A 26,686-nucleotide genomic window follows, 5' to 3' on the forward strand; every position below is an offset into this window, starting at 1 on the left:
CACAAAGGTCTAGCTTTGTCTACAGTTGTTTATATGGTGTAGCTTTATCAACTAGTTTTCGATATTCTAAACATAAGAAAGTATTTTGAGTCTTCAATGCTAGCTGGACCTTTCAAGTCATTTTGAGTTCTTCATTCCAAAAGGATCTTTCAGTTGCCTGACTGAAATATTAGAGTAGTATTCCATGCTTTGTCTGAACATCAATTTAAATAATTGGCCTCATGTGCCTTTCTCTTAAAATTTGTTTTTTCTTGCTGCTGGCATTTGTACATCATAGAGTTGTTTTTGCTACATGTGTACAGGACTCTATCATTCCACTTTTGTCCTGTTACACTCTTATAGGCCATTTTTTCTAAGACTGTGTCAGGGGATAAATCCTTTTCTATAATTTATTTGTCAGCTATTTCTCACCTGTACAACCACACAGACCCTGACTTTTTATGTCCTAACAGGGCCCTGATGTGTTATGTGGCCCTTCTTTTTGATCATGGAAGTAGGTCCACCATTTCTTCATAATTACAAACATGAATTGGTCCTATCCTGTTCCTTGGTTGAGCACAGGAGCAAGTGGAAGACTCCTCACCTGCTCAGTTGGGGAGTTAGCGAGAGTGAAAGTTTATAATTCCAGACCTGATGAGTTCTGTTCCTTTGTTTGAGTACAACATTCAGAATACTGTCAATCTGAGTTGGTTGTTACCTTTCGGGCTTCTTCAGGTGGAGGAGAAGGTTTGTCTGGTTAATTGTTGTGTACCTTCTCCTCATGGTTCCAGTAGTTTGAAATACATCACTCTATGGCTACAGGTTTGGATCCATTCAAAAGTGTATCTATATATAACATTTCTGCCTGATTACCATAACCACCATTGTGGGAATAGTGATCATGACTCTTTAATTCCAACCTTGAGTAGTGGAACCTTTGCTATCTAGTTGGGGCTGGCCTATAGTGATAATTACTCAGGTACAGGAACTAAGTTAAGGGTGAAAAAAATAACTGTTCTGGATGTAGTGCAGTGCCCCCACTTGGGTGCCACTCTTATCTTGGTACACTCATGATTTATGCATATGCTTTCTGTATGGATATTACTCTTACCAGCCCCTTCACCTTCTCAATGTAGAATTCTAGCTATAAGTGTCAGAGGAGGTAAATATGTTTTTGAAGTTAACATTTTCTTAAATTAAAAATGTATTTCCAGTAATACTTATCTCCACTGACACTCTCCTACCCTGTCTCTGCATTAGGAGTTGGTGTTACAGGTTGGAATAGTATAAGTCTCAAAAATGTGATAAAAGTATCTGAATAAGTGTGCTTTTATGTATTACCAAGATTGAGAGTATAACTGAGTGGGATATAAAAGACTGCAGCAAGAAAGAAAATGATCAGACCTATGTTTAAATGAGCAAAGAGTAAATGATGGTTGAGTAATAGCTACAGGTATAAGTGGAGGTAAGTATCACTGGAAATACATTTTCAGTTTTTGAAAATGTTAACTTTCCATACTATAATTTCTAATATATTTTGTATTTCTTCACATTTTACAAACTTATAGTATTAGTCTTTTATAGATAAAAACTTGAATTTTTAATGAAGTATTTTCATTTTCACTAAACATTTCTCCATGAATACATAGTCAGTGTTGATTGTTCCAAGTGCAAAGTGATTTTCATGTTAAGATTAAAAATACTTCATCTTAAAAAAATCTTAAATTTTTAAATGCATAATCCCTTAAGCCCTCTAAATAAATTTCAGTTTGTTTGTTTTTCAGAAAAACTTTATATTTTATCTATTATAATCTTGCTTAATCCTAATTTTCTATGAAATTGGCCAATTTAGCCAACATATCATGCCCACCAAAAAAATCGAATTAGTTCTAAATTACCCTTTTTTTTTCTATAGTGACTTAAAATGGAAACATGAAACTGCACATGTTTATCCTAGATAGCTTTAAACTCTTAACAGTATACATTTTTTTTCTACTTAAATTATATTGCTTTAATTCTTCTTTGAACCATGTCCAACTATTATTCCTGCCACACGAGCTGTAAATAACTTGGTGAACATGTAGCTCATGTTACATATTGAGTTACAAAACACATGGCTTTTTGGTGAATTTCTTGTAGGTGTACCTTGTGATAATATTTTTTTATTATTATTCTTTACTTTTCCTTATCTAACATTGATTTTTACATTTTACTTACTTTTATAATAATAAGTAAAGAATATGTATGAAAATCTAGAAACATAGTACTTACCTTGGGTCTCCTGTTTTTTTCTTTTACTGTCATCTGTTGATGACACTTAATCTTATATTCTGATACCAATGATACTGCTGCACTAAATAATTTCTTTTTGAATTAGTTAATGCAACAAGAAACACAAAATAATAACATGCAAAAAGCATTTTCATATAACTATCCTATATCATTTTACCTATGCAACAAGTGCTGTTAAAAATTTGGCTAAGCTCATTGATGTGTCTCCTGTGGGTATAAACTTTCAACTGGAAGTGAAACAAACAAATCACTGTACAGAAAATAATATAATGTAATATGTAATTTGATATGTTAAAACCTGAGCAATTTATTGGATATAAATAACATAGTATTAAACCATTAGAGAGAAATATTGGCAACATGTGAAGAAGAGAATGTGACGTGTGGATGTTGAAAGAGAGAGATTATTTTCTAGTTTACAGCTCTGTAATCAAATGAGAATGAATAATATAAAGATTATGCTTTGCCTAAGTGATGACAAGACTATAATAAATAATGTACATTAAAATTTGTACTTCTAAATGAGATATCTAGATAGTAAATGTCATGATTGACATATAAGGGAAAATTGATGTGTTTTTTTTAATATTGCCTAATAAAATTAAGCACTTCAATCTTATAATGAAATTTTGATTATTAGCTATATTTTAATGGCAAGTTTATTTTTATACCATGATAATAAAGTACTTTAATTAAATTTTTATTGTAACTTACTAAAACCTCATAACATGAAGAAAAAGATACCCATAGTGAAACAGTTATTTTATAACTTTAAAAATGATCTGGAGATCACATGCTCTGTTACCTTCTAGCAAAAAAGTGGTAAGAGTGATAATCAAGTTTCAACACCTGAGTGAGCACAGCACAGAATAGCCTATCATGTAGCTCTGCTCTTAACAGCAAACAAATAAATATTGCACTTACTGTATGTGTGGATTGTTATTTGCATGTATTATTATAAAACGTTAAACTAATAAATAAAAATTTAATATAATTTTAATCTTTTTATTCACATTCATTTACTGTGATCTTTTATTTTTCTTGTCATTAAATATGGTCTTTAATGAAGTAATTATTAGATTGTTCAGAAATGTTTTTTTTTAACCGTGAACTTTAGAAAAGTAAAAACAGTGTTGAAAAATATGCTTTATCAAAGTAAGCACCATTTACTTCAACACACTTTTGCCAACATGTAATGATGCTGTTTATGCCCATGATGTAGAAGTCAGAGTTTCTATAATCAATGAACTCCCTGAAAGCTTTTTCTGTAGCTGCCTGGTTTTGAAAGTGTTTATTGTTCAAAAAGTTGTCAAAGTGCTTGAAAAAATAAAAATCTGTAGGGGAAAGGTCTGGGGATATATAAGGTGGATGAGGCAGAACCTCAATCCCCAATTCGTTCAATTTTTGGAGCATCATTCTTGACAGGTCTCATAATGCTGATTTTGTTGATCATCGATCAGCTCATGCAGAACCCACTTATCCAACTTTTTCGTCTTTCCATTCACACTCAGGTGGTTGGTAATGCTTGATTTGCTTTTGCCTAGCTATTCTGCAAGTTCATGTACTGTTGTGCAAGAGTTTGTCTCATCTGCTTCCCTTAATGTGTTTTTATCTAAGGATGGTTTCCTTCCATGACCTTTGTGGTCTTCAAGACTTTCATCGCCATGTTGAAACCTTTGGAACCAATGCTAAACTGTATGTTCAGTAACAGATCCATGACCGAATGCCTGGTTGATGTTTCGTGTAGTTTTGGCAGCTTTTCATCCAAGTTTGAAGTTGTAGAGTAAAGTCAGATGAAAGTCCTTCTTGTTCATGCTGTCTTGAAGGTTGTGAAACTTACTCTGAGTAGAGTTGAAACAGCAGACAATTAAGATCCCTTGTAAGCGACAAACATTCAATTAAACCAACTAACCAATATTAAGTTACTCAATATTCAGCATCTAAATGTCATCCTGAGAATTTCAGCATTTTTTTCTGGACAACCTAATACTTTTATAGTGACCTTCTGATTTTAGTCAAATTAGAAATGCATCAACTTTTACTGGATTTGAGGTATTACTTTATTGGAACTGATATGAGGGTTTTTGTTTAAAATAATATTGAACAAATATGAAGTAAGGCTTCAATGCTTTGTAGATGATACCTCTCCTCCAGAAGAGCTTGAACCCTTGCATATATGCCTATGAGATTTGCATGTCTCTAGCTTTGAACTAACTTTCACAATACAAATCACATGATTAACGTGAAGAGTACTTGTGCATGATGCCATGATCATACAACAGTAGCCTTCCATCAATTAGAAGGTGACACAAATTCCTTGCTCAGTAACTCCTATGAAGCACTTGCTCTCAAATTAACTTTATTCACTTTCTTGGCATTATCTTGATTTGATATGTTTTAAACTTATTAATTAATTATGTGAGATTTTAGATAGTTTATAAAACTTGAATTTAATTGGGGATTATAAAGTGATTCTAATTTTTACTTCATCCTATAATGGTAATGATGCTACAAACATGAGACATGGCTACTGAAGGCTTGTTATTTGTGGAGGACATAAAAGTCATTGTTCAAAGAATCATGAGTTCTCTCATGCTCACAGGGTCTCCTTCTTCAGTTCATTCAATTGATGATTCGTCTCCTCAGTTTAAACTTGACCAAGATGACAATGATTTTGACTGGGTTTTTTTTCCACACCATAATTTGCATTAATTACTACTTTATCAGTAAAGGAAAATCGTCACCCTGTTGTCATAATTTTGCATTTATATGTTCATTTTCTTATCTTGTTTCAATGTCTCTTGATCTCTTCAATTTTTCACTATATGAAACCCATGCTCAAGATCCCTTTGTCTTTCTCTCCTACAGAAATTAGGATCAATGCATACTCATGTGCCTCATTTACTATACTTTTCTTTTAACCTAAAGCTATTCTTAATTTCTATTATTTGATTCCAATTCTTTGGAATTTTTTTCACCTATTTTGGGGGGCAGGACCTATAGCTTCTACTTCACTTTCCAATGTCCATTTGTTACACATCTCTTGTTTATCACCTCCCTGTATTATCTCTCTTCTCTTCACTTTCTTTCTGAGACATTTCATTGTGCTCCTGAAAGGTTTTCTGGAAATGATCATTCTGCTCTTTTCAGCACTTTATCCTGTACTACTTCATCTACTCTATCACTTCTTACTTGTTTCGTTAACTGTTTGGACTTGTTGGGTTGGGATACTCTCCAAACTAATGTTTTGCTGCCTCATTCTTATCTGTGCGTGTTCTTTATCTGGCTCATGCTTTTGCTGTGAAAGTTTTCAGTTGTGTTTTTGACTGTCTGGAGTCTTAGATCATTCTCCGTATTGTCTTCTGTAGTTTCTTTTCTTTCTCAACCACATCTTTCTGTTCTGAGGTCTGCTTAATCCATGTCTCAATTTCCCATAATATTTGTCTTCCCACTTCACAACATCAGGGTTGTCATTCATCTCATTGTTGACTATTCTGACATTTTTGGCCGAATGGTTGCCCATCTGTACCACTTTGCCAGTCTTTTATCTCTATTCTTAGCTAACAAATGGGTTCCTCAAATCCTTTCCTGTATCCCCACTTTACATTTTTTTTCTCCCCTTTCTCCTTTTCTTCTCCTTCCAAACTGCTTATCTTCAGTGCCTCAAGGATGCATTTTGGATCAAGGAAGTATTTACTCCTACTCTGGGGTATTACTCTTGTCTCTCTGTGGTCTTGAAGAAGATCAGGGTCTGTCATCTTTAACCACTTTATAATCATTCAGTGGTACCAAATGGAGGGGTTTATTTTCTTTAGGTATGTGGATCACCAGTATCAAATTATCATATGCATTTTTTATCCTGTTCATTAGACATTTTCTCTTTTTCGTCTTTAGTTGAATCATTAGGGCATTTACTCACCATATTCATGAATTTAGGCTGAGGTTCTATTATTATGTGGAAAATGTACTTGTCTTTTCCCATTTTTTGGAAGACTGTAACTCTCATGTCTACATTCTTCTGCTGCTTGGCTGGGCTTGACTAGCAATCATTCAAAGTCTTTTTTTCACACCTACATCTGAGCATGTTTTTCAATTCTCATCTTGGTTGAGCTCGTCCTTCACCTTTTATCATGTGAATAATGGAATATTTTGTTTAGAACTACTCATTCCCTTGAATCCCATTCGTACTTAAAATCATAATGTAGTTTCACAGACTCTCACATGTGCTCTGTTATAGCTGTTGGCTTCCTGCTTTTTACACCATTTTTGTTTGAAAACATACTTTATTATTATTCTTACCTGTAGTCACTGTCATTTTCATATATGTCATTGATGCTTTCTTCATTCTATTTTATCATACATGTTTACTCTTCTACCATGGCCAAATTTTTCGCTTCCGTTTGTGCAGGTGTTTGGCTGGTCATGCATAGAATTCTGCCCATTTCTGCAACTCTTGGAGCTCTTTTATCTTTCCTCTTCTTCCTTCTGAATGAAGAGTGTAGCCTGGTTGAAACAAAATGAGATATCTCACAAGTGTTACCCCTATGGAGCCCATCAGGTATTTTGGAAGGAAGCTTGTGTATGGTTAATGTTTCCAGTAGCTTCTCCACCATTTCAGTGTGAGGTTTTAGCTGTTCTGTGTGAAGAGATGAGGTATTGCCTCAGAAGTTAACAGTTGCCTTTGTTAATGTGTTTCTGATAGATACCCACCTCCACACACCTTCTAACCTGACCTTCCCATTTCCAGTGGATTTTCTTCTAAGTTTTACTAAGAATGAAGGTATTTTGAGTACATGTACTTAAGGTGAAGAGATATTGCCACATGTTGATGTCATCATTCACTAGCACAGTTAATGTCAAACATATGGTTTTTAAGTGGGTGTCAGCTCAAAGCTTGTGGCATGCAAGTTTCATAGTGAATAGATGAGGAATAAAACTGTCCTTTGTATGGTGGTATATATTTGAAATACATTTTCAGGTAAGGAAAATGTTAACATTTACATTCTTATCAGTATTTTAAAAATATTAATTGGTTGTTATTTTATTTAAAAGGTTTAAAGATGGAGAACAGTTATCATCAGATGGCAGAATAAAGATTTCTAGTGATGTTGAGAATAATTACTATATTCTCACTGTTAACAATTTAGCACTGAAAGACAGTGGAAAATACTCATGCACTGCAACCAATGATAAAGGTTCAGCAAGTGTTAAGGCAACAATCACTGTAATGGGTATGTAGAGAATTACTTTTATAACCAAATATAGTTTAGATCTACTAAAATATTTTTGTTTTTGAAATAATCAGGACAAATGCAGTAAGAAGTAGAATAATTGTATTTCACAGGTTTCACTTAGGAAGATGTTTTTTAAAAATTCAAAACATGTCTAACATTCATAATGAAAATTATACTGTTCAATCCAAGGTACCACATAAAAGGTTTGTTAAAAAATTACCTATGTCAGTGGGGAGATAGTATGGCTCATTGAACAGAAAACTGGCTAGATGGAAGAAAGAAAAATATTATTATAAACATAGTAGAGTAAAAACAACAGTATAGATTTATTCAAATATATTAAGAATAATCAAAATTTTAGGATGAATGTAGGGCCTTTGAAGGATGGCAATAGAAGGCTAATATATGATGATTATGAGATTTTTGAGCTATTAAATTCTAATTCTTCAGCTTATATTAATGAAGATTTAAGAAATATTCTTTGACTTGTACAGTTAGTAGATGGAAACAGGGATAAAAAAGAGGATCACATTAATTCTAAGCTTGTAAGGAAAAAAATTGGGAAGTTTAAAAAATGAAAAAGCACCTGAGCCAGGGCTTTTGAAAAAGGTTAAGGATTGGAAATGTGATCCACTTGCTGTTATATTTTAGAATCCTTGAATAGTGGGCAAGTACCAGATGATAGGAAGTTGGCTAATGTTATCCCTCTTTTCAAGGAAAGTGGTAAAAATTATCTCTGTGATTATAGGCTTATTAATCTCACATCAGTGGTGGAAAATGTTTTTGAAAGTTTAATAAGAGATGCTTTGCAAAGTCATTTAACCCAATTTTGTTGGATTGTCAGAATGGTTTCACAAGGAGAATATCTTGCCTTACTAATCTCATGAAATTTTGTTAAGAGGTTACTGGGGTTACATAGATGAAAGTACAGGCGTAGATGTGGTGAATCTAGATGTTTCCAAAGTATTTGGTAAGGTAGAAGGATTGATAATAAAGTTATCCCTGTAGGTGTGGTGTATAGATTAGTTCATTTGATAGCAACCTGACTAGATGGAATAAAGCAAAGGGTTGTTATAAAAGGATTTTGTCAAACTGGATTGATGTTATCAGTGGAGCACCTTGTGTCTCACATTTGATTTCTTTGACTAACAACAGTGACAGTGATGAAAGAGAAGGAATGAACAGTAGGTTATTTTAAATTGCTGGTGATATTAAAGTTTTGGGTGTTACTGACTGTGAGGATGATGAGACTGCATTACAAACAGATTCAGATTATTTGCTGAGTTGAAGAAATAAATGACAGATGGCTTTTAATTATAATAAATGCAATGTAATATATGTAGAATATCAACATTTGAATAATGAGTATAATATTGATGACAGTAATCTTAACAGTGTTGTCAAAGAAAAGGAATTTGGTATTCTTCTTCTTGTTGATCAATCTCTTAGGCCATTAAAGCAATGAGCTGTTGCTAGTGGTAGGACAAAAAGGATTTTAGATTTTATCTACAGAAATGCTGAATCCAAGTATAAAGAGGTTTTAATAATTCTGTGTATCATTGGTTAGACCACATTTGGAATTTTGTGTTTAGTCTTGGGCTTCTTACCCCAGGAAAAACATTGAATTGTTTGAAAGGGTTAAAATTATGGTTACTAGAATGGTGCCTTGGATAGAGGGATTATCAGATGAGGAGAGATTAAGATCTCCGAATTTGTTTTCTCATGAAAGAAAGAAGAGTTAGAGGTGATACAATTGAAGTGTTTAAGATATCCAAGGAAATTGGTAGTGCTGATGCATAATCTTTTTTCATACTTAATGGTGAGAATAGTAGGGCTAGGAGACATAAATATAAAGTTTGGCAGAGTAGGAATCATCTTTGGCTAAGACAATTTTTTTATTTTCCTAACAAGGTGATTAGCCTGTTGAATGGGTTGTTTTCAGATGTAGCAGAGGCAGTAAATTTAAATGAGTTTAAGAGAAAGTTTGAAAAAATATATGAATGATAAGGGCTGGCTTTAAGATGTCTTGTTTACAAGGGCTTAGTTTAATTTAGTGAATAGGACAAACTAGATGCACTAAAAGATCCCCAGCTGCCTTTTAATTGTATGTTATGTTAATCTATATGACGTTTTTTAAATATTCTCAGCCATAAAGTACAAGTAATATAAGCAGTATTTTCTTATTTTTTCATTGTGCTTGAGTGAAATTCCTAAACTGTTAATTAATTTCTAGGGGTGGAAAGTCAACAAACAGTGATTTTTAAGCGTAAGCTGCTTTTTAAATGTTTCTTTTCGACAATAAATATCACTGTGCTTATACATTTTTTATTTGTTGATTTACTCCTTTATTAGCATAGTGTATGCCTCTCAACAATTGACTGGTTATGGTAGTACAAATTTGGAACCTTGTGGTGTTTGTATCTTAAATTTTTTTAATCTCTGTAATATTTATGAAGTGCAATCTATGAAGCTTAATATGCTGTCCAACTCAATACTGCAGATTAATATACTTACTGTAAGACAGAAATATGATGTTGATTCATTGAATATTTTCTATTGACAGTTTTGTACACCATATTTTCTTCCAGTTTCAACTTTAAATAGAGTAGTGATAGTGGTTTTTGAAATAGTGCTTCTGAAACACTCTTTAAGTAGTTTTATCCAGATGAAAATTTCTTTTTTCTGACAATCTAAGCATTGATATGAATCTTACCATGCTTACTTCATCGTTTATACACCAATGTATTGCCCATAGCAAGTAAAATCTTGTGATTTTTTCCACCTATGTCAATGCAGCCCCTATACAAGATTCGTGTATGTATTCTCCTGTTATTACTCCCTATTTACTTTTCTCTATAGCAGAACATCGTGACTAATATTTTATTAGTAGTTCTGTTCTGATGCTTATCACTTGGATCTTACATTATTTCTAATAATAGTTTATTGATTGATGAATTCTGTTCACATTATTCATCAGATGTACAAATATGGCAAAATAAAGTAATTTACTTAATTGGATATCAGTTTGCAGTTACTGATTAAGAGAAGTTAGCACCATTTCATACAAATATATATTTCTATTTGTTAAAACTATTTTTATTGTACCAGAACCAGTTGCTCCAGAGATAGAGGGAATGGATAACATTGAGGTGAAGAAAGGTATGGTTGCTAAGTTTGAGGTTAAAGCTTCAGGACATCCAGTGCCAGACATAAAATGGTATGGGGTATTTGTTATTTTGTTTTATGTAATATTCATATTCATCTGCAAATTAACAAGGTTTATTTTAAATTGGTTCTTAGTTATAATTTCAGTATTAGTTATACCTATTCAAAAATATTATAGAATATTAATCAAGGTTTACAGATTGCTGTATAATTTGTTCAGTCTTTAAAAACCCAATTGATTTACTGAAAAAATTTTCTAGCTTTATTAATATTTTGTATATTTATTGTAATTTGATCTGCATATATACATATTCTATTGTTTTGTCTTAGTTTATGAACTAGTGTTGTTTTGTGCATATACAAAATTAATAAAATTATTTCTTATAGATATTTTTACATTCATTTCATGAAGCACAGATTTAACTGTATGAGATTTAGAGGATGAATTTTAATCTAGGCTAAAAGCTGGGATGCCAATACAGTTCTCAGACCACATCATGATAAAGAGGGATAATGAGAATAGACTCTACACATTGACAGTACAAAGTGTCATGGAAGATGATGTGGCAGTATACACATGTGTGGCATCAAATAGTGCAGGGAAAATCAGTAAGGATGCAAAAATTTCACTTAAAGGTAATTTACTTGAATATTTGTATTTTAGTAATATTTGATTAATGGCTAATTTTGATCAAAAATCATCTTTTTCAATATTATTATATTGAAACCTATTAAATTTACTCAATTTTAATGTATTTAATACTACATGCACAAGAAATTTTTATTAACTTCAAATATGAAACTTAAAAAATAAGCTGAAGCCCAATGTAAATACCCTTCCTTATTAACATTTTATCTTTAGACAGTACAAACTGCATTTAAGTAAAAACATTAAGTCCTATGAGGTTAAAATGGAATTATTAAATGTATTTTATTTTATTTTACAATGAATCTTACTCTAATTTAATGGATAAATTTTGCCATATTTTACCTTCTCTAATTTTACAGAACATCCAGCTTATTTCCATTTTTGCTTTTACTTTTTCATTTAAATTAAACTTTCAACATAACTTTGTTTTAGCTGAACCTCCAAGATTTTTGAAAGATATGGTTGACATTGAAAGTGAGGAAGGTAAAGAAGTTGAGTTTGAGGTCTGTGTGAGTGGATATCCTCAACCAGAAGTTGTATGGCAAGTATCAAATATTTTGTAATTCCTAACTGCTCAAAAAGTAGATTGTCATGTTTTTTATGTATGTATAGGGGTCTATAAACAGGATTATTTACAGTAAGTGCATGTGACTTGTTGGTGATAACTTTCAATAATAAACATGCATCATGTAGTTAACTTGTTTTCAAATAATATATTCAAAGCAAATAAAATTTATGTGCATTATTGATTGAAATAAGTATTTTGTCTCTTTGGCTGGTTGGCCCTTACTGCCCAGGAATGAGATTTTTCTTTTATTCATGAAAAAGGCATACTGATTCCAGAGTTAGTGAGGAATTTTTTAATACAATTTCTTAATTGTATTTCCAGGCCCATACATATTCTTATATGCACAGGATTCTTCACAGTAGGAGTCTGTAACTTGTTGGTGATAAATTTCAACAATAAACATACATCACATAGTTAACATATTTCAGAATAACATATTCAAAGCAAGTCAAATTTATGTGTATAAATTTGTTACCCTGCTGGTTACCATGGTTATATTCAGAGTTTTAAATAATTGTCTCTTTTTTTGAGTGTCATAGTACACACAGGGCAGTTCAATTACCTTAGAACACCGCTTGATAAAACAGAATATTTGCCTCTACTCTATTGAATTAAAATGATAAAATTATAATTATTAAAGCAGGCAAAGGTGACCAAGTTGTAACATCAGATAAAAGTGTGTATGAAAACAAAATCAGAGACTTGTTAGAGGATGGTTCTTATGAACAAGTAAAGGACCTTTCTTCTGTGGATCATAATAGGTAAAAATATGTCATTTAAAAACTGTTATTTTGATACTACAAGAAAGGAAATACCTTGTCCCCTCAAGGTTAATTTATCAAGATTCTTTGCTCTACATAAAATGTATTATTTTATCCTTTATCAACATTTATTTGTCAAAAATATTCATTTTTTTAATGAACTCTCATGAATATGCATTAGAAAATTAATTTGATTTTGTTAACAAAATGTAAGGGATAAATATATAATTAAGTGATAAATTGTTTTCATTTGGCCATGTTGTTTTTGTTGTTTATGAATGTTACATTTAAGGATACTCTGGATTGCTTGGAAAATATATTACTGGAGTATAAGAAATTTTCTATGCTTGAGGTGAATGAAATTTTAAAGCTTACTTTTGAATGTGTGTCAGACTCATATTTTAAGGTGGGAATTATATTTTTCAAAGAGATTAAAGATTTAGCTTTCAGGTCTCATTTATCCTCTCTTTTATGCTAATTATTTATGTTCAGTTTTGAAATGAAGATGTTTAACACATCTGAGGTAAAACCTCTACTGTGATTAAGGTATGTAGATGACAGGTTTTTGGTGAGTCCGAATAACATTGGGACTTTATTAGAATTTTAAAAAAACACCTTAATTCAATCAGCTCTACCACTAGATTTACATTAGAAGCAGAAAAAGAGGGTTTGCTAAATTGTTTAGATGTGATACTCACTTTTATCAACTGTGTAACTTAATTCAAATGAAAAGAAATTGAAAAATTGAACAGAATTGTTAAAGATAAAACTGTACTTCATAATAAGAAAACCAAATTTGATTTAATGATTGATGTTCTTGTTTAATTAAAAAACATTTACTACTTATCTAAATGAATAACAAAAACGTTCAACCAAATTATCAATACCATTTTGTACACTCAGCTTAAGACTATTTTTGTTCTAATAGATTTTAAAACTGTTTTCATAGGTGTCAAAATATGTCAGTTCTTACTGCTGCTGACAGTCATGTAAATATTTTTCAAAAGAACGATATGTATGGCCTTAACATTTTGAAAGTCACTGAAGAAAATATTGGAACCTATAGCTGCACAGCAAAGAATATAGCTGGTGAAGCAAAGAGTACAGCAGTTCTTCGCTTTCAAGGTACTAAACATATAATTTTAACATATTCTTCAAAATAGTATAATGCATTTAAAAAACATTTTAATAAGCATACTTACACATCTTTGTTTCAGAAAAACTTCCAGTAGTCGAGCAGGCTTTACCGCAAAAGATGTTTATTACAGAAGGGGAAAAACTGAATCTAGAAGGAAAGATTGTAGGATATCCTCTACCTGACATAAGATGGTAAAGTTAGAATTGAATAGTTTAAAGTGAAACTGACATTCATATTTATTTTGATATATTTTGACATTTTCTTCTCAAAGTAAATGTTGTATATTATTCAAAATTTGGTACATGATAAACTAATATAAAATAGGCAAGGGAATTTAATTTGTACAACAGATGGTTGTACAACAAATTATTAACCAAATTATTATTTATAATTTTAATTATTAATTAAAGAGTAGTTATATAGAACAGCTAGAACATATAAAACAAAATAATTAATTATATAAAATTCATGTTCATCAAAGGACTTGTTCTGCTGGATGTTTATTAGCCAAATTCACCTCAACTTATAGAAATATTTAAAAATAAAGTATTATTTAGGTTTATACATATTTGGTATATTAATGTCAAGTTTATATTCTTTAGTAATTGTTATTAGGACTTACAAGCCATGTTTTTTGTTGTGGATTTATTACATTTCATTTTATTTTTACCTGTGGTTTCTGATTTTTACTTAAAAAGAAATTAAATATATGAAATTTACCATGATTCCAGTTGATTTTAAGATATTAACATGAAATTTTTTAAATATCCATTTTTCAGAGTATGATCTGCTTTTGAAATATTACAGGACAAAGAATGGAGAGCCAATCCAACCCAGTGATAAATTTAAGATGGAGCAGACATCCAGTGGTATTGTTACACTTACAGTAGAAGATGCAGAACCAAGTGATTCTGGAAACTATGCTATTATTGCAAATAACAATAAAGGAAAAATCAGCAGTGAAAGCAAGGTGTCAGTAGAGCGTAAGTGTCATTCTGATAATATTCTACTACAGAGTGAGTTAGTTGCATTTGATAATAATGATATTAATCCATTAATGCAGGGACATGTGCTTAGATGTCTTGTATGACAGTTAAGCACATATAGATTTGACAATAAAACCAGTCTATTCAATCTGAGATATGGCCAAAGTAGGCTTACAGTTGGAGGGTTGTGTCATACTTGTTTATGAAAAAAGGACATTTTTATAACAAGACTACTGGTAACCAATGTAACCTGAAAGTTTATATTTTAGTTTTGTGCAAAGCTACACAAGAGTTTTCTGCTCTAGCTGTCCCTAATTTAGCAGTGTAAGACTAGAGGAAAGGTAGCTAGTCATCACCACCCATCCCCAAGTCGTGGGCTATTCTTTCACCAATGAGTAGTAGGTTTGACCATCACATTATAGCACCCCACAACTGAAAAGTTGAACATGTTTGCTGTGATGGAGATTCAAACCCACGACTCTCAGATTAGGAGTTGAGCTTCCTAAGCCAGCAAGGCAAAGGTCACAGTGTTTTCAAAAATAATCCTTTAAACTTCCTGAAGTTCATGGAGATTTACAAGCCAAAACATTCACAACTTTCAAACACACCTCCAAATCAATGGATATACTAATGTGACTGAATAAACCTAGAATCATTGATGCCATTTGATTGCATACCTGTCAAATCTCCCATTGCAGCTCTATTGAAGTTTATGTCCATTTATAGCTGTGGAAGTCAACTTACATGCACAGTGGAAAGATTTTCAAAATGTGTCAGCTAAGGTTGGCTTTGCTATCGTTTAAATAAACCTATTATAATAGAAATAATGATGATATGTAGTGTGTAATCAAACTATTACTTTGAGCATGATGTATGACTGAGAAAGTAATTCCAAGGGTATTATTGCCAGCAAGATGGTGCTCTTATTTATAACTTCTTTCTATAATATTTAGAATAGAAGCTCACTTATCATAAACCAACATATATGTCATTAAAAGGTAATGAGCTGTTACAATCTCCTTGCTTTTATCTTATTATAACAGTTAAAATAATTTGGTTTTATTTTCATGCTGTATTTTATGTAAAGTTGAATAATTTTATTAATTATTTTTATTTGCAGCAAAGCATAAGCTCAAGCCTGAAATTTTACAAGATATGTTACCAGCTGAGGTCACAGTTGGCCAACCAGCTAAACTTAAAGCACAGTTCTGTGGCCAACCTAAACCACTTATCACTTGGTATGAAATATTTGCTCATAGCAGTTAGTCAACTTTCTTATCATTATATCACAGTCATTATAATATCACTCAGGCTAGATATTAGATTTTTTAATGAAATAAAAAATAGAAGATGTCTAATAGATTTAAAAATTAGTTGGTAATAACAATTCTTAAGAAGTGACAAATATGTTTTAAAATATTGTGATTAATCTTGTGAAATGTTTAGATGAGACTAATATTTCTCTTTGGTAAATTTTAGTTAAGATTAATAATGTTTATATGAACAAGGGGTTCTGAGTAGTACAAATTAAGCAAATCACAATATTTTTCACCAACAGGTTAAAGAATGGTGAAGAAGTTTCACCAAATGATCATATAAAAGTAAGTGAAGATGATGATGGTAATGTGGAATTAACCATAGATAGTTCAATCACAGAGGATAGTGGGAAATATACAGTAGTTGCTGTGAATGAAGCTGGAGATGTCAGCACTGGTGCCAAACTTACAGTTAAAAGTGAGGATTTGAAATCTAATTACATAAATTTAAAAATTAAAGGTTAATATAATGATTCAGTTTCGCTTTCTTATTTGAATTAACTCTTTCTACCTAGGTATCATTTACTGCATGACAGAAAGTTTTAATATCTTACATTAAAAGTTTTATTAAATTACTTTTTGTTTACGTTATACCAATTAGTATAGCATAAATTCTTAGCTAATAATCCATATTTTAATAGTATACAAGTTTTAAGTTCCTAATTCTACAAGGGAATATTTTCATTAAATCTTCAATTTCCCTTACTATGACACACCTGATATATTTTCTTTAGACATTTTGTTTTAATTTTTTCCACCACCCCTTGAAAAATTAAGAACTTAAACATCAATTACTTGCTGTAGATCCTCATTGCTTTGACAAAAGATCAATTTTATAGCCTGAAATTTTGTTGAGTTACAGAATTATCAGTAGAACATCAGGCCCCTTCTCTCATGTTTAATTATATATTGCATATAACTGTAAGGAAATCAAGGTTTTCTTCTGTCCATCGACCAATTGCATAACATCGTATTCTGAAAAGATAATAGTCACTTTCACTCATAGTACAAGCAATCTTTCATTGAGGAATTTACTAACTAGCTAGGATAAATTTGTAATGGCTTTTGTCACATAATCAGAAAGTCAGAAAAATTGTGAGAGTTAGGGGAAATTGTCTATTTTTTGTATGTTATTAGTCTATGTTCTTTGGTGCATTACACTGTGTAACACAGATATTGTTCCTGAATAGTATGTGTTATTTCTTAATTACTTATGTTGTAAAAGTACAGAAAATGGCCATAATTCCCCTCAAATTTTGCTTTTGTGGCCTGGATAATGAAATTTAGAAATTAACCTATTTTCTATCTAACAATGGGCAAATTTGCACATTTTCATTTACATAAGGTCTGAATAAAACAACATATGAAGTAAGATTTGCATGTATTTATACTAAAGTTATACAAAAGTGAACAAAAATGTTTAGAAGTGAGTAATTTTTCAATTTTGCAACTGTAATGTAAATCACTTTCACGTATCAGCCCCCAAATATAGATTCCCATCATGATTCGTTATACGCTCCTTGGTAGTAGCATTCAAGGTCCAGTATATCTTGGTGGAAGAGCTTGCCTTGCTCTTCTGAGTATGCTCCCACTTTTCAGGGACATTTTGCCGTAGTTCTTCACCAGACTCTCAACCAGTTCCACATAATTATCAGCCTTGTGATTGCTCAAGAAGCCCTGAACCACTGCGACAAAGCTGCCCTAAGCTTTTTTTCCTCCCTACTGAGCTTCTTGGTGGAATTCTGTGTATTCCAGGATCATCTTTATTTGTGGTCCAGCAAAGACACCAGCTTTGACCTTTGCCTCAGACAGCTTAGGAAAGAAGACTTAAAGGTACTTGAAGGCTGTAAACTCCTTATCAAGTGCTGTGACAAATTGTTTCATAAGATCCAATTTTATGTGAAATGGTGGGAACAACACCTTCTGGAGGTCCACTAGTGGCTTACACTTGACATTGTGTTTCTCCACAGAGAATTCGGTCCTTTGGGGCTAATGCTTCCTGTTGTAGTGCACTGCAGTGTCCCTGCTGTCCCAAAGGCAAAGATAACAGGGAAACATGGTAAAGCCTCCTTGGAGACCCATCCAAGAATGCCACCATTTTGAAGTCTCCAATAACCTACTAGCCATACTCATCATACTTCAAGGCTTCTAGCAAGGTCTTGATGCTGTTGTATTCCTCTTTGAGGTGCACCAAATGAGCCAGAGGAAGAGACAGATACTTATTCCTCTTATGGAGCAGCACAGCTTTGAGGCTTCTGGATGAGCTATCAGTGAAGAGGCACCACTCATTCGGGTTACAGGCAATTCCAGTTGCCTCGCACAGACCTGATACATTGTAGCAGAAACAGAGCCCATCTTGACGAATGAAGAAGCTTGAAAAATGTTGGTGATGCTTCCTCTGTCTTGCGACTTGCACACTTTCATCTAACAAATCCCACTCCTTGAGCATTCAAGTTTGTTAGACCAAGATCTCTGATCAAGTCATTGAGATGTTTTTGGTTGGGATAGTATGGGTTTCTCTCACCAACTGCATCTCTGAAATTGTAATCTGGATCTTCAACATCTACTTCCTCTTCTGGTTTACTGCTCTCTTCTGAGGATGGCTGCTTTCTCTCTGGTGGAGTGGGTACAGGGAGCTCAGGCAGTGTGGCACTGGGGCAATGGATGATGGAAGGTCTTGATATATGATAGCAGATGCATTCTTGCCAGCCCGATGTTTGGAAGGGTCCACCATGCAGAAGTAACAGTTGCTTGAGTTGTCAGGGGATTCACACCAAATTCTTGGAATTGCAAACTTCATGGCTGTCTTTTCCCCTCTATACCATCCTGCAAAAGAACAAAGTAAAATTATTATGAAGAATAAATTAATTTCATTCAGCAAGCAAAAATTGTTCAACTTACCTTCTAGAGTTTTTTTGCAGTTCTCACAGGTAAAATGAGGTGCCCAGGGTTTGTCTTGATCCCTGACAGGCATGCTGATATATGCTTTGTAAGCTTCACACACTTTAACAGATGCTGTCACAGAGTACTTTTTTGCTCTTGTCTTGATAAATTGGCCACATACATGGCAGAATGCATCTGGAGAATGCTTGCAGTTTCTTGATGCCATCTCTGATAAAATCAGATTGGTCTATGTGTTCACTTAGGCAGCTAGAATTAAACTGAAGTGGTGAGTGGTGAGCCCCTTTATATATATTACTATGGAAAGTTCTAAAAAATTCTAAAATGTTCTTGAAAATTCTTGTTAGTTCTACAACATTCTAGAAAGTTCTTGAAAATTCTTGTAAGTTCGAGAAAATTCTCTATCAGCTATTCAACACTGAATCTACTTGGAAAATTGTTCTGTAAAATGGGTAAATTTGAAAATTTCATTACCCAGGTCACAAAAGCAAAGTTTGAAAAGAAAAATAGGTATTTTCCATTTACTTTAGGCATAAGCAATTGGGAAATAACACTTTCTGCCCAGGAACAAGAAAAAGTAAAAATTTTGTTAAAAAGCATAATTTTAGTAACTGAAAATTATTTAGTGCATTAGTACATTTAAAATGAAAAGGTAATGTTCAGTGAGTTATGGATTTTTACTTCATAATTCTTTGCTCTTTCCAATATGATACTTCCATCCACTCACAATATTAGTTATTTTTTATTACACATGCCTTTAACCTCAATTGAAATCAAGTGATTCCTACATGTTTTTCATGCAAATCATCATGCATAACTTTTACCAGTGGAAACATAGTATACTCACAAGATGCTTTTGACTCCATTTATACATCTCTACCAAACTATCACTTCTTATTTGGCAGTGTTTTTCCTCATGTCTTTTTTTTTTGTCTTGATTAGTATTTGAGACTGAATTAGTTCTTGAAGTGGTTTACTTTAACATATTCAAATCTTGAAAGTGTTCTGGTTTAATTATCCTTATTCTTATCACATTTATTGCTTACTAAACATGCTTTTCTTGACTAATACAACATGAATTCCAAAGTTAATGTGATCACTTTGAATGTCTCACATTCAATAGATGCTTTACCATGAGCTTTAAGTTCTGACAATCTCTTGGAAAAGTTATCTATATTTTTTCACCATTTGAACATTATATGGCCCAACTCTATCACTAGACATTGCTCCAAATTTATCCTAAATCTATGGAACCTGGGCAGACTAATGAGGATTTTAATCACCTGTTTCCTCCTTCTTAATATGCCATACCTTACTGTATGTTCCCTTCTTGAAGATTCTGTAGGCCTTCTATAGGTTTTTCAGACTTCTCATGTTTGTGATGTTTTATCTCTTGCTCGTATATCATATGACCAATGTCTTTTATTACTGCATGAACATACTTCCAAACGTTATTTGGTTTTTTTCCCCATTCTCCAACATTCAGGTTCACACTGAACAATTCTCCTCTGAGTTGGGCAATAGTGTTAGTGTGTCTTGTCTTCCACTGGCATTGGATCAACCTGCCCTTCCATATGATAGAGATGACTGTCCATATCCTGACCAATAAATATTGGGTTTAATTTTTTTCATTTGGGGGAACAGACCCTAAATCTCTCATTAGTCTCACTCATACTCAGTTTTCCTGCCTCCATCTTACCCTCATGACTTCTTTTTGTTAACTTTCCACAAACCATCTCTTGTCTGAGGCTATTCTCTGAAATCTTGAGGGATTTTCTGAGAACATTCTCTCTCTTGTTACCTCCATGTTGGCTCATTTGTCATCTTTCACGTTACAAATGTGGTTTATCTGTTGTTGGGACCTTCTAGGTCATGATATTGTTTTATCTAGAACCCATTTAACTGCTCCTTATTGCCAGGTGTGTATGACTTCATTTTTTATGATGTTTCATCTTTGATATGATTCCAGAATCCTTGGAGTCTTGGGTGGCATCTGTCCAGCACCAATCTACCCTTTCCCATCTGGAAGCCTATTTATCTCAGTCAGAACCAAGTGTACTGTGGATTCTGGTTTCCCATCCTTCCCTTTTCCAACTCTTTTCTGTTGCTACTTTTCACAGTGCCACATCTAGTTTTTCTCGACAGCACACATTATGCTACCAACAGTTCCAGTGACTACCTGGAGGATTTGGGACCAGTTGGAGCTCCACTTGTGGCCTTTGCAGGCTAATGGCATCCTTTCGCCACTGATGTTTTGGTTCTTCAGGGTTTGTCAGAGGGTCTCAAGTTCTATTTCTTTCCCCACCTCACTTGTCCCTGGTGCTTGTTTTCTTCTCCCTTCCTAAGGATTTCAAAACTTGCCAGAGTATATCAGATGCAGTACAGGACCTCTTCAACCACCAGACTATTGAACATGTTTGACATCATTTGCCAGAGTTTTACTCCTGTGTGTTTGTTCTTCACAAATGACCCTGTTATCAATCTGTCCCTCCTTAATCAGTTTATTCACCTTCCATGTTTCACTATGGGCATTTTCTCCAAATCTATAGATGACCAAGATGGACTTCTCCATTGCTTATCTGCATATTCTCATCTCAGAATAATCTTGTCTTTTTTTCTTTGGTTTTTCTATCATAGGTTAGTGTGCAAATTTCATGCCCTAACCTTTTGGTTGCTTTTGTTCCATATGTTTTCTGTCAGATGGATGGTAAGTGATTTTGTCCATTTTCATGCCCTGGGGCTGCTTTTCCACTTTTACAAGGATGATTGGCTACATTTGGCCCATTCCAAACAGGAATCATGCAGTCATACTTGTCAGCTTTTTCTCAAAGCTACTTGGATAGGCTGGTTTAATCAAGTTGGAGAAAACCTTCCTACATCCTGTCCAATACCAAGCACATCTGGGTGTGTTTCTAAACACTCACCTCAGTCAGTCCCAACCTTCTCCTCTTCAACTCTGTTCTGTGGAATTATCATTTTGCCACATCCTGTGTGCTCCCTTACACAAGCTTCTATTGTTTTGGGGGATGTAATCTTCTGTGACACTGCTAATCCCCCCCATCTATGCACATGCCCACTCTTTTTTATGGACTTTGCACAGCAGTCAGGGAAATCTTGCTTGAGATCTCTTCAATATATCATAACACTTCCTCCTTCCCTTGTAGATGATCTCCTTTGGTGGTTGGATAAGACTCACTCATTAGTGGGTGTCCCACTTCTTTCTCCTCATCCAGATTTTCATCTGTTTACAGATGCATCCCTTGAGGGCTGGAGTGCATAGATCAATCACCAGGAAGCTTTTCTGTTACTGCAGGATTTCTTTTCACTCATTCTTATTGTGTTAATCTATTCTTTATAAATTCATCAACCTCCTTTACAACCTGCTCTTCCAGACTGGGATATTAATGTGGTCTTCCATTCCCTTAATTTACCTTAATTCAAACCTGTTCTATGTTTCTTCTGTCACTTAAGCCATATTTCCTTCTCCTTTTGGCATGAAGACACCAGTGGTCTGACTTGTACACCATCAGTGTTACATGAATACTTTACCACCGTATCTATCTTCTATCTTATCCAAATTCTTTCTTCTTTCTAACACTTTGGTGATTTATGAGGGTGATTCCTACTCTTTGCCTATCTCCCTTCTCTGTTTCTCATCTCTACCCTATCCTGATATAGATAGACTTCTGTTTTGTTCATGCTCTTTATTAGTATATTGTCTACATGACTTCTTTCCATTCTTCTCATTCCTGTATCTTTACCCCATGACAATTCTCTTTGTCCAAAGATCTTTCCCATATCACTCTTACCAATTGGGTTTGTCATTTGATCCAACTGATTTATTCTTCCTTCTCCCCTTTCTAGCACACATTGTTCTGTGTTACATTTCATAAAATCCAATAACTTACCTTGTCCCATGCTTCTCGTCTTCATTGTCCTGTAGAAACAACCCTACAATCAGACACATGGACCACCCTAACACATTCTCCCATTATTTATATCATATCAAGTTTTGGCTTCCTTGGGTTTTTGTCTTCCACCTGTAGCTGTACGTCAGACTTCAGTGCTACTCTGACATTGGGTAAGACTTTATTGATGCTTTTTTTCTTTCAGGACCCATTATTCATACCTTTATTACATGGATCATACTCTGTGGTGAGTGGTACCTGACCAGGTATTCTTTATATCTCCATTGCATGCCATGTTGGCTAGTTCTTTTCTTTCCATGGCTTCACATGTTCACCTTTGAAATGAGATGTCTCACAAAATTGCTTTAGGTGAATCACAACACAATGTTTGCATCATAAATTGACCCAATTTATGGACTGTACCATCCATGGACTTCATATGTAAAACAGAAGAGAAGAGCTGCTCATCCCTGCCATGCATCAACTGAAGAAAATTGGTATGGTCTTCTTTTCAAAATAGAGTTTTGTGATCACCCATTACACTTTCTTTGGTGTTGACAGTCCTCTGGACTTTCCTATGCATTCTCAGCCCTTTTTTCTTCAAGTAGAGTATAGTAGTCTGTGCTACTCATGGTTCCAAGCAGCTAGGATTGATTACCATGGAAGCACCCTGTTGGATGGGTTCCATATAAAATGGCTATAACCATTCAGTTCAGAGTAGTGTGGTGGTGTCCTGCTGATGTAGATGACCTAATATTCACCTATTTCAAGTTAACCGTACAACAGAGTTATATGTTAAAATATAGTTTATCCCTTTGATTGGGTGTCCTCATCTTTCCCTTACTTGAATGTCAGTTCCCCATGGGCTGATTTTGGATTTTGAGTGAACCAGTCAACCTAAGTCCTTGCACAGATTTCATATTGTCTATCATTCTCCCTCGATTCCTTTTTATATATTGTGGGTCACAGCAGGAAAAAGTAATTGTTCCAGATTTATCCTTCGTTCCCTCTCATTCTCTCTTACTATGTGGATGCTATTGCCCTTTCAATGGCCCTTTCAATGGCCCTGACCTGTTTCATGGTCACAGGAATTGATTACATGAGATAGACTTTCTTTTGATACCAAATGTCAAATTCCCAAATCAGTATCTCAGAGCTGACCATGTGACCACTTTATTTAAAGTCTACAGATTTAAGACTTTTAACTTTCGTTATAGTGTATATGTCTTTAAAAAATTTGACAGTCTTTCAATTAACATTACGTCTTTCACATACAAATCACAAATGTTTTAGCAAAGTATTTTCAATAACCCAAAATAAAGATTTGTTCATGAATATATTAAATATTTGTTTTAAATAAATCCATGTCCAAAGTAATTTTTATGTTAAGAGTGAAAATACTTTTACCCATCTCAAAACTATCAGCCCAGCATGGCCAGATGGTTAAGGCTCTCGACTTGTAATCCAAGGGTTGTGGGTTTGAATCTCTGTCATACCGAACATGCTCACCCTTTCAGCCATGGGGGCATCATAACATCACAGTCAATCTCTTTATTCGTTGGTAAAAGAGTAGCCCAAGAGTTGGCAGTAGGTGGTGATGACTAGCTGCCTTCCCTCTAGTCTTACACTGCTAAATTAGAGACAGCTAGTACAGACAGCCCTCATGTAACTTTGTGTGAAATTCAAAACAAACCAAACCAAAAATTTCAATTTTCCTTTGTGTAATCCCTAAAATCTCCTAAATGCTTTGCAAATTTTTTTTTTTCACTCAAACTTTATATATTATCTGTTATTTTCTCTACCCTATCTCAAAAGAAGTTTCCAAAATTTGACTGACTTCATTAGCACCAAAAATAAAGTTGAAATAAATTTAAACTATTCTTTTTTCTTTCTAGAATGACTTTAAATTGTAACACGAAACTGCATCCATTTATCATAAATAGTATTGAGCTCACAATGGTATAGATCTATATATAATTACATTTTATTATTTTAATGCCCTTTTGATTGCTCTTTCAACCATGTATAACTACTATCGATGCCATTTTAAGTAGTAACTCATTCAGGGCACATTCAGCTCACATTACTTTTATTGAATTACATTACCCATGAGCTACTAAAATCTACTTGCATGCGTGCCCCAAGAAATATTTTTATTTTTTATTACTATTATGTATTTTACCTAATATAATTTACACTTTGATAATAAATAAAGAATAAACATGAAAATAAAGAAATAAAGTACTTACCCAAACTTCTTTTTTTTCTTGGTGTTGATTGTTGGTGAAACTTAAGTCTACTAATGCACTAAATAATTTTCATTTGGTTAAATAATACATCAAAGAACATAAACGAATAATATGCAAAAAGGTAGACAATTTCCTCTAACTCTCACAATTTTTTCTAGCTTTTTAATTATGAGACAAAAGCCATTACAAATTTATCCTAGCTAGTTATTAAGTTTCTCACTGGAACATTGCTTGTACTATGAGTGAAACTGTCTATTATCTTTCCAGAACAAAATGTTATGCAATTCGTAATTTGACAGATGAAAACCTTGACTTCCTTATGTAAATGTATCTAAATGTAAGAGAAAACTATTAACAAATCCTGACAGAGAGGATGTAACAGGTGGGTGTGGCAGGAGACGTTTGAGTTTCTGTTTGAAAGCTTTGTAACTAAACAATTTTGAATGTTATAAAAGTTAAGGTTTTTCTGAGGAATGATGAACTTATCGTGAATAATGTACGTTTAATTTCGTACTTTGTGAAGAATTGGTGGACAAAATAGAGAAAAGAAGATACCTAGAGAAAATGTGTCATGTGTATTCCATTAGGGGAATTCAGGATTTTTTCAAATATTACCTTGTAGAACTAATAACTTAAAAGTTATATACAATTAAAATATGGATATTAACTAAAATCCTATGCTGTACTAATTGGTAAAACATAAACAAAAAGTAATTTAATAAGACACTGAAAGTTTGTGTCATGCAAATAAACGATACTGTTCTCTACCAGAAAGGAATTATAAGAATTTGATTATTAAACTTTTGAATGGCAAACATCTGTAAAGTTAACTTCTGATTGGATCAAAGTTGATTTACTTTTATTATATTTTTAGAAGAACTGGTTAGATAATAATAAAGTGAATTTTTCAATACAATTTTATATTTTTCTATTTAGTGTGGTCTTCTGCAAGGTATTTCTAACAATTTTGAATGTTTTGATTTTTTTAAGTTCATATTGTGACTTTTTTTGCTTGAATGTTCTAAATATTGTTTGGGATTAACTGCTTTGATTAGGTTGTCCAGTTTTGTTTTGTTTGAAAGGTAAATATGGCTTTAACTACCTAACTATTTACCATTTTTAAAATGTGTTTTAACTTAAATGTTTTGAACATAAATCATTACCAACACTGCACATACAGATCCCTCAGTGCATAAACCAGAAATTAAGGATGGACTGAAAGCAACAGAGTTCATAGAAGATCATCCAGGCTATCTAGAAATTAAGATTAGTACTGAACCAAAAGCCAAAGTCAAGTGGTGAGTGAATATTTATTTACTTTCTCGTATGAAACAGACAACACTAATGCTATACAACAAACACATAGTGTTGATTCATTAGTTAACTAATGAATAATATTTTGCTATAGAGCTATTTACAGAGTAGTCAAGCATTTAGAAGGAATATCAGGTAATAAATGTACTACATCTAGACATTAGAAATCTTAATGAAAGCCCAAGAACAATGACTAAATTAGAATATATTTTAAATATTCTTGCAC

The 26,686-nt window shown here is 33.2% G+C and overlaps 1 protein-coding gene across 2 annotated transcripts in view; it reads left to right on the top strand.

The window, feature by feature from the left end:
- LOC143253056 (protein Obscurin-like) overlaps window positions 1-26,686 on the top strand; it is a 253,949-nt gene that overhangs the window by 99,963 nt on the left and 127,300 nt on the right. For both annotated transcript variants that reach the window (XM_076506213.1, XM_076506214.1), the window contains exons 25-34: window positions 7,324-7,502; window positions 10,614-10,722; window positions 11,128-11,306; window positions 11,752-11,860; window positions 13,598-13,773; window positions 13,866-13,977; window positions 14,594-14,769; window positions 15,893-16,010; window positions 16,331-16,506; window positions 26,327-26,444. In XM_076506213.1, the coding sequence (XP_076362328.1) occupies window positions 7,324-7,502; window positions 10,614-10,722; window positions 11,128-11,306; window positions 11,752-11,860; window positions 13,598-13,773; window positions 13,866-13,977; window positions 14,594-14,769; window positions 15,893-16,010; window positions 16,331-16,506; window positions 26,327-26,444 (1,452 nt within the window). The remainder of the gene's footprint in view (window positions 1-7,323; window positions 7,503-10,613; window positions 10,723-11,127; window positions 11,307-11,751; window positions 11,861-13,597; window positions 13,774-13,865; window positions 13,978-14,593; window positions 14,770-15,892; window positions 16,011-16,330; window positions 16,507-26,326; window positions 26,445-26,686) is intronic.

The sequence above is a fragment of the Tachypleus tridentatus genome, chromosome 6 (assembly GCF_004210375.1).
Source record: "Tachypleus tridentatus isolate NWPU-2018 chromosome 6, ASM421037v1, whole genome shotgun sequence".
Lineage (NCBI taxonomy): Eukaryota > Metazoa > Arthropoda > Merostomata > Xiphosura > Limulidae > Tachypleus > Tachypleus tridentatus.